Genomic DNA, 18,594 nt, shown 5'->3' on the forward strand with positions numbered 1-18,594 from the left:
CATCCCCCCATCTGTCACCCATCCATATAACCATCCATCCACCATCTATCACCCATTATCCATCCACCATCCAATATTCATCTATCCATTCATCCATCCATTCATGCATCCACCCATCCACCCATCCGCCATCCATTCATCTACCCATCTATCAACCATCCATCATCATCAATCTACCATCTAACATTAATCTATCTATCCATCCATCCATCCATCTATTCATCTGCCCGTCCGCCATCCACCATCCATTCATTAACCCGTCTATCCTCCACTCATTCATTCATCCATTTATTAGATTGAGTAACATGAGATAGAAACCATTATGATTGTGTGGCTGAACCCGTGTTTTCCCTGACACCATTGATAGCACCAGGTCCTGTAACCACTGCTATTACCAAATGCTTTCCCTGATAACAAGTGAAGCTTCCTCCTAAGGACATGTATACATGACAGTGTATTGCAATCCCTGGGGCTTGGAACTGACCAAACACCAGGATCTGGCTTTCCAGCAACAGCTTCTGCCTCATCTCTTGGCCCCCTGGGATTCACTCTCTCTGACCTCAGGGTCTCCCATGCCAAAGATGAAGAACCCCTGGGCCCAGAGCCTGAGGATGACTCTCAGAATTGAATGGGCCTTGTCCCTTCACGGGTAGGGAAGAGAGAGAACCTAGATAGGGGTGTTTTTCAGGGAAAAGGCAAAGAGAGGGAGCCCAGGTCCTCTGGCCTTGTGGATGCTGGTATGGCTGGAAGGTGATCAACACTCAGAGATGGAAAGGAGGGTGTGGAGGTACAGGAGGGTGTGATGGCCCCTGGGAGGTTAGCGGCCAGGGACTGGGTGTCATTGAGGCATTTGCAGATGTTAATCATAGTTCCAAGAGTACCGTGGATTTTCAAAGTTTATAAGGTGTTTAGAAATAATGTGTTTGATTTTTAATATTGGCTCTAATGTGGTAATCTTGCAAAATACAAATATATTATAGCGATACCTGACCTCACGTTTTTAGAGGGGCTTAAGATAGGCGAAGTTTTTTCCAAACAATGACTTTGACCTCTGAGGGAACTAAGGTTTGAGAAAGGCAGCACGATTGGCCCACCGTTTCGCCATGAGTCAGGGATTGGGGGATGCTGGGAGGGACCCGTGGTCACTAGGTTCAGGGATTTGCTCTGGAGTGCTGAGTGTCCTGGGTGAGATGGAGGAGGCGGCTGCACCAACTGCCCCTGAACTGCTCACTTTAAAACATTGATCTTATGTGAATTTTCATTCAATAAATGATTAAGAAAGAAATTCATCTGGTAAGATTTGAGAGGTGAAAGAACTATTTGCCGATGAACTGATGGAGAATTTTCCAGCAGGGAAAAAAGACATCAGCCTTCAGGGGAAGCCTAAGGAATGCTGCCACTGCTGCTGAGGGCAGGTCAGGTTGCTGGACCAGCTCCCTGAGGACAATCAGAAGCATCTGGGGGCAGAGAAGGCGGGAGGACGCACTGAGCTGGGATGCAGGCAGGGCGGAGGCGGGAGGAGCTGACCTCTAAGAGAGGCTCGGTCATTGCTCTGGTGACTCCGGCCTCCCTCTCTGCCTGACCTCAGGCCTTCCAGCATCTTCCCGCTGTCACCCTGTCACGTGCAGGCACAGTGAGAGGCACAGACGCCAGAGGCTGGACTTAGTGGTTGGCTCAAAAGGGCGCCCTGTTGACCTGAGCCCCAACTGTTCTCTGAGCCAGGGGTTCTTGGGTTCTTTCCTGGGACTGGGGGAGCTCCTGAGCTTGAAGCATCTGTCCTATGACCCAGAGCTGACCCCAGCAGGAGGTCAGGGCTGCAGGTGATGCCAGGCTCACAATGGCACCCTTGTGTTTCCCAGGCCCGGGCACCGCCTTCCCCGCCCACTCCCAATTGCCCCGGGTGGCGGCACCATAGGTGTCAGCCCAACCCAGTCATTTCCTGCAGGGAGGGCTGCTGGGTGGTGTCCTGCCGTCCCCAGGGTGGAGAGAGGCAGGGCCACTGCCCTTTCGGGCCAGAGACAAATGGGCAGGTCCCAGCCCCCAGGGGCCACAGAGAAAGGCTCTGGTGTTCCCTAACCCTGCTGACCTTCTGCCAGTGACAGGCAGGATTCCCGCCCACTACCAGATCTCAGAGAGGGAAAGGTGTTCCTCCAGGCCCTTTGACCATCCGGCCCCTGAATGAGACTCCATGGCTGGCCGCTTCTCAGCAGGAGCCTGGACACTCAGGGACACCTGCGGGGCCCGAGAGGCAGTGTCTGTCCACAGCCCAGCAGGCTCTGTGGGAGGAAACGTGCGGATGGAGGCTGGCAGGCCAGGAAGGGGATGCGGGCAGCAGCCACACGGGCTGCTAAGAAATCGTTTTCTCCACATGTGTGTGTATAGGGGTGTGAGCATGTGTGTTGGAAAGGGCTGTACACACACGCGATGGAACAGGATAGAACATTCAGAAACAGCCACACGGGCTGCTAAGAAATCGTTTTCTCTGCATGTGTGTATAGGGGGTGTGAGCATGTGTGTTGGAAAGGGCTGTACACACACACGATGGAACGGGATAGAACATTCAGAAATAGCCACACAGACAGGGCTCATGTATTAATGGAACCCGTGGCTCAGTTCTATTGAGAAAGGACGATCTTTTCACCCACTGGGTTTGGAACAGCTGCTGGTCCACAGGCAGATCGATGGTCCTTGACATGAGCGACAGGCCTGCCTCACACAAAGCCAGCTCCCAGGTCTCCATGTAACGCAAGTCTACAACACATTCAGAAGAAAACAAAGGAGAGACCGTCACGACCTGGGGTTAGGCAGAGAATTCTCAGCTACAGCACCAGAAGGGTGACTCATTCAAGGAGAAGGAATGGGTTGGACGTCATCAACATTAAAGAGAAACACATTTCCGTTTATTATAAGCCACCCAGATGATGGCATTTGGTTATAGCAGCCTAAATGGAGCGAGTCTCCAAAGTAACATTTAAATAGGCCCTTATCTCCTTCAGCCAGAAAGTAGGCAGAGCGGAAAACCAGGAACCAATTGAAGAAGCGGCAGAATTTCGGAGAAGGCTAAATTTGTAGCCTGAGCACATCTCCTATGCCAGTTAGAACCCCGAGCTGGGAGGAGTGAGGCCCTGCGGCTGGGGACTGGGGTATCCAGGTAGATGCTTTTGAGAACCTTGGAGCCACATCCCCCGGAACTCCCAGGGAAGGGGCCCCCACACCTGTTAGAATAGAACACCCCCACCACCCTTGAAGACCACACAGAGGTCAAAGCTTGGCGGGAAGATGCTTGCCCAAGTTAAGGTCACTGTGCCAATGGCCGACTGTGACCAGCCTGTGGTGCTCCATCTGGGGGTACGCTGTCCCGTGCAGAGGGGCTCCCCTGAAGCAGCTGCAGGATGGGGCTGACACACACTACAGGACCCAGGAGCACACACCAACCTAATAAAAGCCATTCTTCAGGCTGAGGGATGCGATCAGCAGGGAAACAGGACACTCAGGATCAAACAGCATTCAGCGAGGAAGGTCTGCGGGTAAAGAGAAAACACCCTCTCCGTTCCTTTATCACACGTGGGACGGCTTCAGGCAAGCTCTGCAGTGCTGCGTCACGGTGTCTCCAGCATATGTAGATGCGTTGCGCATCAGCAATGACATGAGGGAAAGCACCTGTGCCGTCACAGGGTCTATGACACGAGGCAGAGTGGGGAGGATGCGCCTGTGCGGTCATAGGGTCTATGACATGAGGCAGACCAGGGAGGACACACCTGTGCGGTCACAGGGTCTATGACATGAGGCAGACTGGGGAAGATGCACCTGTGCCGTCACAAGGTCTGTGACATGAGGCAGAGCAGGGAAGATGCACTTGTGCCATCACAAGGTCTATGACATGAGGGAGAGTGGGGAGGACGCACCTGTGATGTCACAAGGTCTGTGACATGAGGCAGACCGGGGAGGACACACCTGTGCCAGGTCTATGACATGAGGGAGAGCGGGGAGGACTCACCTGTGAGGTTACAATATCTGTGACATGAGGCAGAGCGGGGAGGACGTACCTGTGGGGTCACAAGGTCTTCATGTTTTAAGTAAAGGACACAGTGCTCGCTCCAAGTCCACTGTGAATTAAGAATGTCATTGTCGCCCCTAGAGCAGACACTTTTAAAATAATGCAGAGGGATAATGAAAAAGCTGACACATGAATTGGGGTGAAATTGGGAAGAACGGAGCCGTTAGGGCTGATGGGACACCCTCTGACCTTCCATAACATCTTCCAAGGGGCCCTCGGTCCTCTTTCTTCACCACTTTCTTCACAGCTCGCTTTCTTCCCCACCAGTCCTCCAGGGACATCTCCTCTCCCGATGGCCCCTCCGCACCAGACCCTGCGCCTCCCTAAGAGGTGGATTCCAGTCCAGCGCCTTCCAAACTCCCTTTCCAGCTCTCACGCAGTCATGCTCTGGTCCACATGAGAGTTCTCCTTATCGCCACACGTAGCGAAGGGTTCTCTCTTCTGGGGTGCACCCAGGTTGGGTGCCTGTCTTCTGTCACTGCTGCCCCATCATCCTCTCCTCTCTGCACAGTTGTCCAGACTGTCCCTGGGCCTGGGCTCTGGCACTGGCCCTGCGGGAGAGGGGGGTTCTGGCTTCCCCGTGGAGGTCGTGTGGGGCACGGGGCACTTTCTGAGCTACAGGTGCTCGCACGGGCTCCTTGCACTCATCTGCGTGGTGTCTGAAGACTGGTGCAGAGACTTACACACCTGAGATGGGTGTGCCGGCCAGCGTGGCCACGTCCGCCTGCTGCAGGTGACACCCGCTGCAGCCACGTCACCCCTGGAGCCTGGCAGATGGGAGATGGAGCTGGGCATGGGTGGCATCTGCTGTGGGTGAGAACCTCAGATGCCTCGTAAGAACCGAGATTCATCTTGAGATGCAGAAAGTGGAGTCCAAGTGGAATCGGGTTTCTTTTATTTTTTATCTTATTTTTTGAGACAGGGTCTTGCTCTGTCACCCAGCCTGGAATGCAGTGACATGATCATAGCTCATTGCAGCCTCGACCTCCTGGGCTCAAGCAATTCTCCCACCTCAGCCTCCCGAGTAGGGGGACTACAGGTGTGCACCACCAAGCCTGGCTAATTTTTTTTTCTTTTGGTAGAGATGGGATCTCACTATGTTGCCCAGGCTGGTCTCCAACTCCTGGCTTCAAGTGATTCTCTCACCTCGGCCTCCCAAAGTGCTGGGAACACAGGCATGAACCACCATGCCTGGCCAGAATCGAGTTTTTAAAATTCAGTCTTGCCGGGCGCGGTGGCTCACGCCTGTAATCCCAGCACTTTGGGAGGCCGAGACGGGCGGATCACGAGGTCAGGAGATCGAGACCATCTGGCTAACTTGATGAAACCCGTCTCTATTAAGAAATAAAAAACTAGCGAGGCTGAGTGTAGCGGCGCCTAATAGTCCAACTGAAGGAGGCTGAAATGGCGTGAACCAGGCCGGAGCTTTACAGTGAGTTGAGATCCGGCCACTGCACTCCAGCCAGACGAAGCCGAGACTCCGTCTCAAAAATAAATAAATAAATAAATAAATAAATAAATAAATAAATAAATAAAATAAAATAAAATAAAAATAAAATTCGATCTTGACCTATCACGGAGGCCCTGGTTAGGGGCCGGCCCCTTCCTGAGCAGCTGATTGGTCCACACAGCCACCCTGCCCTATTCAGATGGCCTCACTCGGGGGCCACTCCCCACCAGCCCTCATTGCCCCAAGGCCAGGTACCAGACAATCAGGGACAGCCCCTATGCCCTGCAGCCGAGAAATGACTCATGTTAGCTGGCCACAGGCAGCCGGGTCACCCGCTACCCTTTCCGCTCCCTCCCCTGAGCTCCGCGGGCTGTTGTCCTGTCCCGGGCGCAAGCCACCCCGTGTGGTGCTGCCCGGCAGCCGCCCTCTCCTGGGGAGAAGCAGGTCACTAAGAGTCTGCCTCTCCTCGCTCCCAGCGCCACTGCGAGGTTGCGCCATCGAAAGAAACTTTAAATTCTACAAACTGCCAGGGTCAGGAAAGGCGCCTGCGCGAGGTGGGACCTCCGGTGGCTGCCCCCAAGCTGGGAACTTCCTGTCCCAAACCTACCCAGGCACAGAGAGGGACAGCGTGGAGCCAGGCCCTGGCGGCAGTGCTGGTGTGGTTTCCCGGAGGACAGGACTGGCTTCCCCGGTGAGCTCAAGCCTGAGCCACACCCTGCCTTGAGCTGCTGTCCCCTCTCCCCACGTCCAGCCTCACGGACTCAGCGTCACTGCTGAGGGCCCTGGTGGCCCTGCCCAGTCCCCCTCTGGGGTGGCAGCTACGCTTGGTCCCAGGCCTTCTGGTCTTACTTGTGCAGGATCGAGGAGCAGAGCCCTGCCCCCACCCACCCCTAGAGCCTGAGCTCCGTGGGCAGCTGACCTGCAGGAAGCAGCCCCCCCGAACCTTCAGGCCGAGTCGCCAGCACACACCCCCCTGCCAGACCCCTCCAGGCCCCTCGCACTGTTGGCCTGTGGCACCCACCATGGAGAACTGGGCCTAGGCTGGTCCCCTGTCCTTCCTCCCGCTTCCCACCCCCTCCCTGCACCCAAAGGAGCACCCAGCCAGCACCCCCCACCCCGAGGAACCCCACAGACAGGCGGAGTCACCGGGAACTGCTGAAGCTCTTTATGGAGAACCAGGAGAGGAGGCGCAGGGCGGGGGGAAGGTGGGGGGTGGTAGGAAGGGGTGCGGCTGGCCGGGTTCTGCAGGGGTGGGGAGATTTTCTGTGTCCCTGTGAACGACGGAGGTGCTGGGTGGTGCTGCCCTTGGGCTGCTGAGGAGCCAAGGTGCCCCTGCCCTAGAAACAAGGGGGAGGGTGAGTGAGGCCACGACAGGGAGAGGGTGGGACGGGGATGTGATGTGGGGGCACATGTGGGCTCTTGGGTGCTGCAGTGTGGGGGCACATGTGGGCACTCAGGGGCATGGTGTGGGGGCACATGTGGGCTCTCGGGGACTACGCTGGGGGCACACACTGGGCTCTTGAGGGCTATGGTGGAAGGCACATGCAGGCTCTCGGGGGCGATGGTGTGGGGGGCACGTGCTGGATCTCAGGGGCACACACGGGCTCTTGGGGGCTGCAGGTGGGGGCTCCAGCCTCCAGATTGCAGCAGATGGAGCAGGGACCACCCCCGCAGGCTGCTGACAGAACTCCCTGCTGAGTGCAGAGGCATCAGGGTGACTGCAGGCCAAGGGGAGGGTGTGGGAAGGACAGTGATGCTGTCTGGAATTCTGGCTCTGCCCACACCTTGGGCGAGTCTCCGAACTCTGGTCCCCTCGTGCAGCCAGCAAGGGGTCAACCTGACACAGCGAGCACAGGCACGCCTGCCGCTTTGCTGAATCTTTGAGCAACTCATCAGGTAAGCGAGGTCACAAGGACGGCTGAGGAGGAACCTGAATCTCCTGCCTGCTCCCGCCCACAGGGTCGGGGGGTAGACACCGTCTCCACCAGCAGCCAGCAAAGGCGGGCTCAGTGCTGTGGGCTTCTCAGCTTCCCGGGAGTCACTCCCAGGGCAAGAGCGGAGGCTGGTGCCCGAGTGCGGGCAGCTCAGGAGAAGATCTCCCACCTGCCTGGCCTAGGTGGGGCGTCTCCCACCCAGGTAGGAGTGTGGTAGGTGGGAGAGACCCCAGGGCCTCTCGAAGTGCCACTGAGCCCAAGGCTGGATTTTCTCAAATGTCCTCTAAAGCTGTTCACTCACCCTAATCGCTCCCTGGAGAGCAGGTTTCTGCAGGAAAAGGAAGCACAGGCGAGTCAGGAGACCCCAGGAATGCAGTCAGGACCGGGGCCCCTCCTCAGCCACCAGCTCCACCACCCCAGGAAGGACAAAGCCAGAATTAGACGCAGCACAGTTACACGCCCATGCAACGCGGCTCTGCTGACGTCCCCACGCGGGGACACGGGGGGCTCTGCAGGGCCGTGCCTCCTACCGCTCTGCCTGGGGATGAGGATACTCTCCGTGCTGAGTCCGCGGGCTCCTGTGGCCTTCTCAAAGTCCTCCAAGGCTTCCAGGTTGTTCTCGGGGTCTCTGCCTGTGGGTGCCAGGGCGAGATGTGGGTGGTTGAGGCAGAACTGGGCAGTCGCCGGCACCCCGTCCTGGCCTGGAGGCCTCAGCTGGGCTGGGGAGGGGGACCTTGCCCACCACAGGGGCACTTGAACCCAGAGGCCCTCGGGCTGGCAAAGCGGGACCAGGGTGTCGTACACGGCTGAGAAGGCTCCCGCGGCAGCAGAACTGGGAGAACAGGAAGGGCTCTCCGTCCATCCCCAGGCATCTCCCAGAGTGAGGATGGACGGCAGGACAGGCCCGCCCTGGAGGAAGCGCCTCTCCCCTCGGGGGCACCAGGGCACTGCCTGTCCCATTCCTCTGTCATTCGCACACCCCTGCATCCAGGGAGGACTCAGGAGCCTTCACGGGCCTCGTCCTCAGACAGGGATGGCACTGACACGTCACTGTCTGTGGGAGCCATCGCATCCGGAATTCAACCCTGGGAGCTGGAACATCCTTTCCACACAGACTCCTGCTCGCATCCCGGTTCCTCCCCCCTGCTGGACACCCTGCAGGAATGCGCTCAAGGATGACGCTGCAGGGAGCTGCCCCGGGGGAGGGCCTGGCCTGCCGTGGGACACGTGCGACCTCTGAGCCCCTGTGCCGACAGCCGCGGCTCCTTCCTGCCTTCACTGCAGAGACCTAGGCCGGGGCATCCGAAATCCTGAACTCCAGGGGTGGGAATTGGGGCCTTTATCAGGAAAACTCATCCTAAGGAAACTGCAGTGGGTTCCTGGGTCCCAGTGGCTTCTCCCATGGGGAAGAGGGTGCAGGAGGCCGTGGGAGGAGGGAGGGCGGGTGGATTCTTGGGTTGCAGGGTGGGGGTGTGGGACCCACCCACGAGCTTCACCCCTCGGATCGGCTTCCCGTGCAGCTCGCCCTCACAGTAGAAGATGTAGTGGTCCTTCACGTGTGACCTGATGATGTATGTCACGTGCTTGCCGCCGTCTGCAGAAGGACAGCAGCACAGTCCTGAATTAGCCACCAGGGCCTTCAGAGAGGATCCTGGGACAGCGTGTGGCACCCGGCCCAGCAAGCCCCACAGCTCCTGCACCCTCCCAGCCTCCCAGAGCTCTCCGACCCAGGGTCCCCACCAGGCCTGAGCCCCAGGCCATGGGACCCCCACTTCCCAGGAACCTGATGCACCCGAGAGGCGGCCACATCCCAAACCAGTGAGTCACCAGGGGTTCCTCGGGGTATGAGGTCTGCAGAGGTGGGAGTTGGGGTGCAGCACCCCGCAGCCAGATACGACTCTGCTCCTGGCCCTGCCAGAGCCACAGCCGGGCTACAGGGAAAGCCCTGAGGGTCCGCCCCGGAATAAACCCGTCACACCTGGTGTTTGGGGTCAGGTGTTCAAGTCTCTAACGCAAATTGACCAGTGGGAGAGGAGAGTGGGCTTTTAGTGGAGTCAGGGGCAGCAGGCCAAAAGGCCACCCCAAAAAGGCACTGGCTGCCCCCCCAATTCCAGCGTGTGTTCGAGTTCGGGCTCTGGCTCAGGCTGCAGGACTCACTGGCCGTGTATTTTCCCGGCTCGTCAGTTTTCTCCAGGATGACCTTCACCTCCTGGCACTGGCCGCTTATCCTGGAAAACAGAAGCTCCCTGGCAAAGTGGCCCTGGCCTGTGCCTCCCCTGGCCCTGGAGCAGCCACACTGCAATGCCCTGCAAAGGTGGCCCCGAGTCTGCCACAGGCCCATAGAGGAGGGTGCTTCTCTGCATCTCAGACCCAAGCACCAGCGGCCCCTCCGGGTCACACATCACAGTTCCCGGGGTCTCCTGAGGTGGCCAGGAGCTCTGCACCACTCCTCCTGGTGGCTGCCTTCCCAACCCCTCCACCCCCAACACATTTCCTGCCAGAGGGACCCGGGCTGCCTGGTTTGCAGGCAGTGTCTGCGGCGTGGGCCTGAGCCTCATCCCGCCAGCTGCATTCTCCCTTTTGGAGACATTCAGGGACAAGCCCCACATCCATCATCATCTGGCCCAGAGAGGGAAAGGTTCAGTTAGGGGCTTTTGGAAAAAAAAATCAGGGTCATTGCCAGGGTTAATGACTTCCTAAGGGTTAGCCCCCAGGACCGGAGCACAGGCACTGCATGCCACTCAGGAGGGAGGCACTCAGGAGGGAGCCACTCAGGAGGGAACCACTGAGGAGGGAGCCATGCAGGAGGGAGCCACGCGGGAGGGAGCCACATGGGAGGGAGCCACTCAGGAGGGAGCCACTCAGGAGGGAGCCACGCAGGAGGGAGCCACGCAGGAGGGAGCCACGCAGGAGGGAGCCACACAGGAGGGAGCTACGCAGGAGGGAGACACTCAGGAGGGAGACACTCAGGAGGGAGCCACAGGGGTTAAACCACACAGTTGTGCAGGTGGGAGCCACGTGGGTGAATCACACAGGTGGAAAGTCAAAGATGTGAGCCATGTGGGTGGAAGCAGCACAGGTGAGAGCTGCACAGGTGAGCTCTATGCAGGGACTTCAAGGGAGTCTTCTCCGTGGCGTCCTTTGCCCCCTCTTGGTCATTCTGCAAGCCCCATCCCTGCCTTCATCTCTGGGGTCTGAGTCCACGGCTGCCTGACAGGTTGCTTGCTGGGGCTGGGAGAGGCTGTGCCACTCCTCCCACAGAAATGTACTGCCAGGACTGTGAGGCTAGTCTGCGGGCCCTGCCTGCTGTCTCTGACTCTGGTTGGGGGTAAACACCTTTTCCCAAAGAGACCTGCACATCACCAGACATTCCCTAGTCGGAGGAGGAGGTGGGTGGTACCACTGGTAGCCCACAAGGTCTGATCCGGGGCCTCTGTCCCCTCAGGCCCCCTCCAGCCAAGGTACCTCAGTGGCACAGTTTGCCCTCAAACATTGCAGGAGGGGCTGAGAGAGGCCTCCCAGCAGGTCTGCCCACCTCCTCAGCACCAGAGCTCTCCTGGGTGGGGAAGGGGAAGGCCCCAGACCAGGTTGCAGGCTGCCCGGCGGCTGGCAGACACTCACAGCATGGTGGCCTTGGCTTCCAGGTTGCCCCCTTCCAGGATCGTGAGAGTCATGGGTGTCACCGATTCCAGATTCATCTCAGGGAGCTCCCTGTCCACTGTCATGGCCTTCAGGTACCACGTCCCTGACACCTGGAGAAAGTTCCTCTCTATCAGGCTCAGGCCGACCGCTCCAGAGCCTCCCCTACTCTTCCCTGGCCTGCAGCCTCCAGACTCTACCGCACCCCGAGGGCTGGAGACAGAGAGCATTCCCCAGTCTAACCCACCCAGGAAACACCCAGCACCCTTGCCAGGCCCACCTGAAGGTGGCTCCAGCCCCTACAAGTTGACCAGGACCACAGGAGCCCTCACCCCCCAGGGGAGAAGTGAAGTCAGCCAGACCCCCACCCTCCCAGTCCTGCCCCCTCTGTGCCCCTGCACTCCCTCCCCCACCAGCCCAGACCCCTGCTGCCCCATCTCATCATTCCCTCGGGGCAGGACTTTAACGCCCAACCCAAAAATGAGGGTCTCCTTGGATGGGGGAGGTAGGGGGTCTCCATCCAGTCTCAACCTCGCCCCATGCCCCCTCCAGCCCACCCTTCCCATCCGGGCCTCACATCCTGAATCTCGTCGTCTGAGGCCAGGAGGTGGTGGGCCTGCAGGGCAGCAATGAGGCTGAGGCTGACGGCCAGGAGCAGGGCCTTCATCTCTGGGGTCTGAGTCCACGGCTGCCTGACAGGTCGTTTGCTGGGGCTGAGAGAGGCTGTGTCACTCCTCCCACAGCCGCCCTTTATACTGCTGGGCTCAGGGTCCCCCAGGGACCTGGCACAGGTGACTGACCAATCCCTTCCTGGATGCAAACCACGGCCAGTTCTGCAATGGAGCAGATAACGTGCCATTGTTGTTGGAGGCTGTTGAATAACAGCTTATTAATCCCAGAGGATCATCCGGACACAGAACCAGGAGCAGGTCCAGAGGAGCGGGTTTGCAGATTTCACCTGGAAGGAAACTGAAGGGAGTGAAGGGCGTGCAGGCCTCCTGGGGGGGACGTGTGCGGCAGTAACAGGCATCCTCCAGCCATCCCACACGTGCTGACGTGCACATTGCTAAAGGGATTGCGGATTGGAGTCTGAGGGCCATGGGCTTGGGTCTCGGCTGAAATTCCTGCATCTCTAGGCAGGTTACTTGGCCTCAGATTCATCATGGAAAAAGTGGGACCCTCCTGTGTGAACACAGTACCGTGTGCATTTAAAGAGAGTGTCCACACTCCTGAGCACGATGTGCAATAAGGAACCGCTCTGCCCCACACACAGAGCAGCAATAGGTCAGACAGAAGACCAAGACAGGTGTGTGTGTGTGTATGCATGTGTGCACATATATACATGCACACACACACATACACTCACTCACATAAAACCAGGAATGGAGGAGAAGCACAGTCTGGTGATGGGGCAGAGGCAGGGGCCTGTCAGCCCCAAGTCTCAAGGCAGGCAGAAAGGGCCTGGGTCCAGCTCCTGGGAGTGATGGGAGCAGCTTCCCTGACTCCAGAAAGGAGGCTGAGAAACCCTTCCTGACACATCCCAGGGCTGTTACTTCTTATAACTTAGTGGAGCACTGTGGGCATAGGAAGGCAAGAGGACATCGACACAGCCTTGAGAGAAGCTGAGACAAGCCATCGTTGGAAGGGGTGACTTTATCTGTGACATCCTCCGCATCACTGCAGGGCAGAAGCCTGGGACCCAGGGCAGAGGCTACGAAACACTGTTAGACAGAGGACAATGACAACGAGATAGTGGAGAAAGGCAGAAATGCAGAGACACAATATCCTCACCTTGAAATGAGCAAGGCCAGGTTCCAAATTACCCAAGAAAACCCACACTAAGAAAGGCAGGCTAAAAATGAGCAATTGGTACAGGAACTTACACCAGCCAAGGAAACTCTGACACACACTTTAAAACTGCAAGAGTATGATCAAGATGCCTAGCAATTAAAAAATATGTAAAGTAAAAGATGCCTAGCAATTAAAAAATATGTAAAGTATAAAATTAGAACTGGCCAGAATATAAAAAAGAAGGAGATGAAATAGAAATAATTACAAATCTTGAAGATGAATAATAAAGTGAATAAAAAACTCAATAGACAGGTTAAATTCCAGACTTGACGTAATAGAAAAGAGACTTAGTGTCATGGAAGATAGTACTAACAATATCAACGAAGACAGAAACATTTGAAGGAGACATTGAGGTGTTACAGATAGATTCAGTCTCCAGTCTGGAGCTAGGAATCAAATGAGTGGAGGAAACCAATCAGAGTGCAGCAGCTCTGAAAACACAACACACACAGACACACACACACACAGACACACACACATATACACACACACACATGCATACACACATACATGTACACACACACGTACACACACACATATGCATGCACATGCACTCCCACACATGCACACACATATATGTGCGCACATACAAATGCACACCCACACCCACACATATGCACACATACATGCACACACGTGCAGGCATAAACATGTGCACACACACCATGCATACATACATGCACACATGCACACGTACACACATACACACATGACCACACATGCACAAAGTTAACACACATGGAGAATAGATCAAGAGGCTTCAATATAAACAGAATAGGAGTTCTGAAAGAAAAACATTTTCTGAAATGGCAACAAAGCAATGTAATAGATCAGATTTCTTCAGAATTGAAAAGACATGAGATCCCAGATCTAAATTACAAACCAAGAGAAATCCACTCCTAGAATATTACAGTGAAGTGCAGATCATCCAGGAGAGGAGAAAAAAGTCCAAATGACCAGAAAGAAGAGCCACAGTACCTACCAAAAATGCAGATGTCAGCTGACAGCAGACTTCTCAGCAGCAACGCTACCTTCCAGAAGACAGTGGAGTAACGTGTTTAACAGACCCAGGGGAAATCACATTTACCTTTGAATATTATTCTCAGCACAACTTTCATAAAATATTGAAGGCAAAATAAGGACATCTTGGACATTAAAAAGCAACTGAGGCCCAGCGAGGTGGCTCATGCCTGTAATACCAACACTTTGGGAGGCCAAGGTGAGGTCAGGAGTTCGAGACCAGGCTGACCAACATGGTAAAACTCCATTTTGACTAAAAATACAAAATTAGCCGGGCATGGTGGCATGCACCCGTAATCCCAGCTACTCAGGAGGCTAAGGCAGGAGAATCACTTGACCCCGGGAGGCGGAGGTTGCAGTGAGCTGAGATCATGCCATTGTGCTCCAGCCTGGGCAACAGAGCAAGACTCCATCTTGAAAAAAATAATAATAAAAATTAAACAACAACAACAACAGCAACTGAGAGCGTCTACCACTCACTGGCTTCTATCAAAGAAATTTTGAAAGGGAGAATTTTAGCAAGTCTATAGCAGACCAAGGTCAGGGGGTTAAATGATGTCAGCAAAGCAAACTAGCTGCTGGCTGTACAAACACGAATGGTGCAGACTTTGATGCGGGGAGGAAGGTTCTGTTTTACTGGATATTTAAAGCGAGCTAAATGCACACAAAACACACTTGTGCCCACATGCATGGGTTCATACGAACCAAAAGATGCATGTTAAGCACAGGAGAATAGTGATGTATGGAGAGAGGGAAGTGGAAAGGGGTGGGCAGGGATAATAAATGTTCAAAATACATAAAGAAGCTTGTTAGACAAAAGCATGATTTATTTTTTCTCAGTATAGATGAAAAGGGGGCCAACATGAAAACAAAAGCACAATCACAAGAAGATGACTATTCATGAATTTGAAGGCATACTGCATCAAAACGCAAGAAGCCAAAACAGACTGAAGAACAAAGGGGTCAAATCCAGTTGGAACGGGAGACGCCAGCACTTCTCCATTAGAAACAGAGGCCGAGGGTTTTAAAAAGTTCACACCAATGTCGAAGATTTGGAACCAAAATTGGAAAGTATACAAAGACACTGCCTCAACAGCTAAGCAATTATATTGTTATAATTGTTACAGTGAACAATTCTTAATTGTTAATTCTTCTTAAGGACACATAGAATAGTTTTGTTTTGTTTTGTTTTGTTTTGTTTGTTTTTGTTTTTGTTTTTTTGAGACGGAGTCTCTCTCTGTCGCCCGGGCTGGAGTGCATTGGCTGGATCTCGGCACACTGCAAGCTCCACCTCCTGGGTTTACGCCATTCTCCTGCCTCAGCCTCCGGAGTAGCTGGGACTACAGGCACCCGCCACCTCGCCCGGCTAGCTTTTTTTTTTTTGTATTTTTTAGAGACGGGGTTTCACCGTGTTAGCCAGGATGGTCTCGATCTCCTGACCTCATGATCCACCCGTCTCGGCCTCCCAAAGTGCTGGGATTACAGGCTTGAGCCACCGAGAATAGTTTTAAAGTAGGCCACATACCAGGCAACTTGGGGAATTTCACAGAACCAACACAGTAGAGCCTGCCCTTTGTAGCTACAAGGCAATAAACTAGAATCAACAATGAACAGAGTGTTACATAAAGAGAAATATAAACTTCAAGTCTACAGCCTTAAACGCATCTATTATACAATAAAGACGTCAGGACAGAATTCCTCTCTGCGTGAAAAGTTCTCAGTCAGGAACACGCACGAATGCCCCAGCCAGCTCTGTGCTCCTTTGGTGGCCACCTCGCAAAGGAGAATTATCAGAGCCGCTGCTTACGGGGCAGAGGCCCGTGGCAGCATCACCACACACACATCCATGACGGTGGCCACGTGTGTCATGCAGCCCCCAACCAATGATGAGAAACGAATCTGAACCTCACATCAAAGGGAAGGCTGAGTTATCTTTCTATTCTATTTATAGGAGAACTTTTTTTTTTTTTTTTTTTTTTTTTTTTTGAGTCTGAGTCTCACTCTGTCGCCCAGGCTGGAGTGCAGTGGCGTGATCTCGGCTCACTGCAAGCTCTGCCTCCCAGGTTCATGCCATTGTCCTGCCTCAACCTCCTGAGTAGCTGGGACTACAGGCGCCCGCCACCATGCCCGGCTAATTTTTTTGTATTTTTAGTAGAGACAGGGTTGCACCGTGTTAGCCAGGATGGTCTCGATCTCCTGACCTCGTGATCCACCCGTCTCGGCCTCCCAAAGTGCTGGGATTACAGGCGTGAGCCACCGCACCCGGCCAGGAAATCATTTTCATAGGAAGCAATAATCAAGGGGTAGCAGCCAAGAGATACAGAAAAAGTAAGTTTGATAGAGGGATGCCAGGGAGTCACTAATCAAATCTTGTTTGTTTCTTCCATTTGATGATGTTTATTGCACCTATCAGCTTTTTCATGTGTGAGCTTTGTGATTTTTTATCACTTCAAATAAATATTTTATTTTCCTATCTAATTTGGATTCATATTGCTGTTATTATTTAAAGTAATCCCTAAATTTTACATATATTTTAAGCCCCACAAAATCTATCTACTCCTGGCTATATCTGTGAGTTTAATTTCCTTTTAAAATAATCTGAATATGGCTGGGTGCGGTGGCTCAAGCCTGTAATCCCAGCACTTTGGGAGGCCGAGACGGGTGGATCATGAGGTCAGGAGATCGAGACCACCCTGGCTAACACGGTGAAACCCCATCTCTACTAAAAATAATAATAATAATAATAATAATAATAATAATAATAATCTGAATATATACCAAGGAGATTTTCTAATGCCGGGCATGGGCGATGGGTGTTTTTATTCTCGGCTTGTTTCTGGGCGCTGAAATAGTCAGGATTAGGACAGCGCACCACGGAGAAAGTGCCCGGGTGTGCTGGTACCTGCAAATCATGAGAAAGGGAGGCAGCGTGAATTGTGTGTTCTTTTATCTGGATTCTTGCTACTCCCACGTTACTGTCAATATTTTTTTCCTGGAGTTTGAAAAGCAAATGCCCCAAGGCAAGCACACAGGGTGCAGGGGTTGTGGTGTCCCGAGGGTGGGGCTGTGGGCAGGGCCTGGACCCCCAGCACTGCGGCTCCTCCTCTGTCCCTGGGCTCCGTCCTCCTCAGTGGCCTGCAGGGCCTCTGTCCACTGCTGGGCCACTGACTAGGCTACAGAGAGACGGTGACGGTCAGGCTGATCGGATCCCCTGGGCTAGAGGAACACGGGAGCCTTTCAGCCACCCCGTTGACCACCCATGAGACAAAGGCAGAGCAGCCGCCTGGTCACGGAGGATGAGCAGCCGCTTGCCCCGTCTCCTGGAGGCTGGCGCTCAAACCAGTAAAACCAGGGAATCCTGGGATTCTTCCTGCCCAGACACAACGCCCTCGTGGGGTCGCTTCCTGACACACGTTTAAAGGACGCACACATGTTATAAATCTTAGAAAGCTGGAAGAGGGGAGAAAATCACTTCCAATCCCACCTCCCCAGTGACTCACTCGCGAGTTGGAACCGTTTCCTTCCTGTCTTTTATCTAACAGTGTCTTGCGTGGATGCGGTGACAGATGTGTCACCTGTAGCAGGACGAGCCGCAGACAAAACTCCTCAGACACCGGATTAAAGAAGGAAGAGGCTTTTTATTCGGCTGGGAGCATTGGCAGACTCGCGTCTAAAGAGCAGAGCTCCCCGAAAAAGAAATTCTTGGCCTTTTTAAAGGCTTACAACTTTAAGGGGTCCACGTGAAAGGGTCGTGATAATTCGAGCAAGCGTGGGAAATGTGACTGGGGGCTACATGCATCAGCTAAGAGAACAAAAAGTTTTACATACATGCATTTTTTCATACAGTGTCTGGAATTTACAGATGACACAAGTAGTTTAGGTTAGGGGTTGATGTTGTTGTTATTACTTTTTTTAACTCCTGGGGCCAGGTGGTGGTGCCAAGGTTGTCTGGCTATTTATCTTACTTTTGTTTCTTTCTCTCTTTCCTCCTGTCTTGTGAACTAGGCAAGGGAGGGCAGCAGGAGTAGTAGTGGTCTCCTTCCTTACACCCACCTGGGACCGAAGGAAGCCACAGGAAGGACACCCAAGGGCCTTGTGGCATCTCTCCTGCACCCTGCACTTCCCCAGGACCAAAACCAAGGGCAAGGCCAGCCGTGATGGGCAGCAGCCCCTTTGCTGGACATGCCACCTCCTGCCCCAAGCCTGGGGCTCCAAACTCTGCCCCCCACTGAGCATCCGATTTCCTGAGTCTCCCTCCAAGGGCTCCGGGACTTGACCTCGAAGTTCCTGCCTGCCTGAGTCTGTGTGTTTTAGGCCTGCGTGGCCTTCCCTGTCCGTGCCCTGCATCCACCTGGCCGCTGCCATCCTTCAAAACCCAGCCCAGTCCCACCTCCTCCGGGAAGAAGGGGCCCTGCCCGCCTGGCCTCCAGGGTGTCTTGGGCCAAGGCAGCCGCAGCGGTCCCTGCACATCCTCGTCCCAGGTGGGTGCCTGTCCTGAAGGAGCCCAGTCATCCCGAGAGGCCTCAGCCCTCTCTGGCCACCCGGGCTCCCTCGCCCTTCCGGGCTGGGCTCAGCAGAGGCTCTTGGGACTCAGCAGAGGCTCTTGGGGCTCAACTGGGCTGAGCAGAGTCGCGGGTGGTGGA

At 54.6% G+C, this 18,594-nt stretch overlaps 1 protein-coding gene and 1 long non-coding RNA gene across 2 annotated transcripts; both read right to left on the minus strand.

Moving 5' to 3' along the window:
- Positions 1-2,567: 2,567 nt before the first annotated feature.
- Positions 2,568-3,753, minus strand: LOC108582251. The gene is made up of 2 exons (XR_001895493.3): positions 3,436-3,753; positions 2,568-2,751 (listed from the first exon to the last, which is right to left on the minus strand). It is a non-coding gene; the product is annotated as an uncharacterized LOC108582251 (long non-coding RNA).
- A 2,904-nt stretch (positions 3,754-6,657) lies between these two features.
- On the minus strand, positions 6,658-11,895 carry LCN1 (lipocalin 1). Its single transcript, XM_021927072.2, has 7 exons — positions 11,658-11,895; positions 11,063-11,193; positions 9,599-9,669; positions 8,925-9,035; positions 7,972-8,073; positions 7,743-7,769; positions 6,658-6,844 (listed from the first exon to the last, which is right to left on the minus strand). The coding sequence occupies exons 1-6, from the start codon at positions 11,745-11,747 to the stop codon at positions 7,744-7,746; spliced, it is 531 nt and encodes a 176-aa protein (XP_021782764.2). The 5' UTR covers positions 11,748-11,895; the 3' UTR covers positions 6,658-6,844; position 7,743.
- Positions 11,896-18,594: the final 6,699 nt, after the last annotated feature.

Source organism: Papio anubis, chromosome 13 (assembly GCF_008728515.1).
Source record: "Papio anubis isolate 15944 chromosome 13, Panubis1.0, whole genome shotgun sequence".
Lineage (NCBI taxonomy): Eukaryota > Metazoa > Chordata > Mammalia > Primates > Cercopithecidae > Papio > Papio anubis.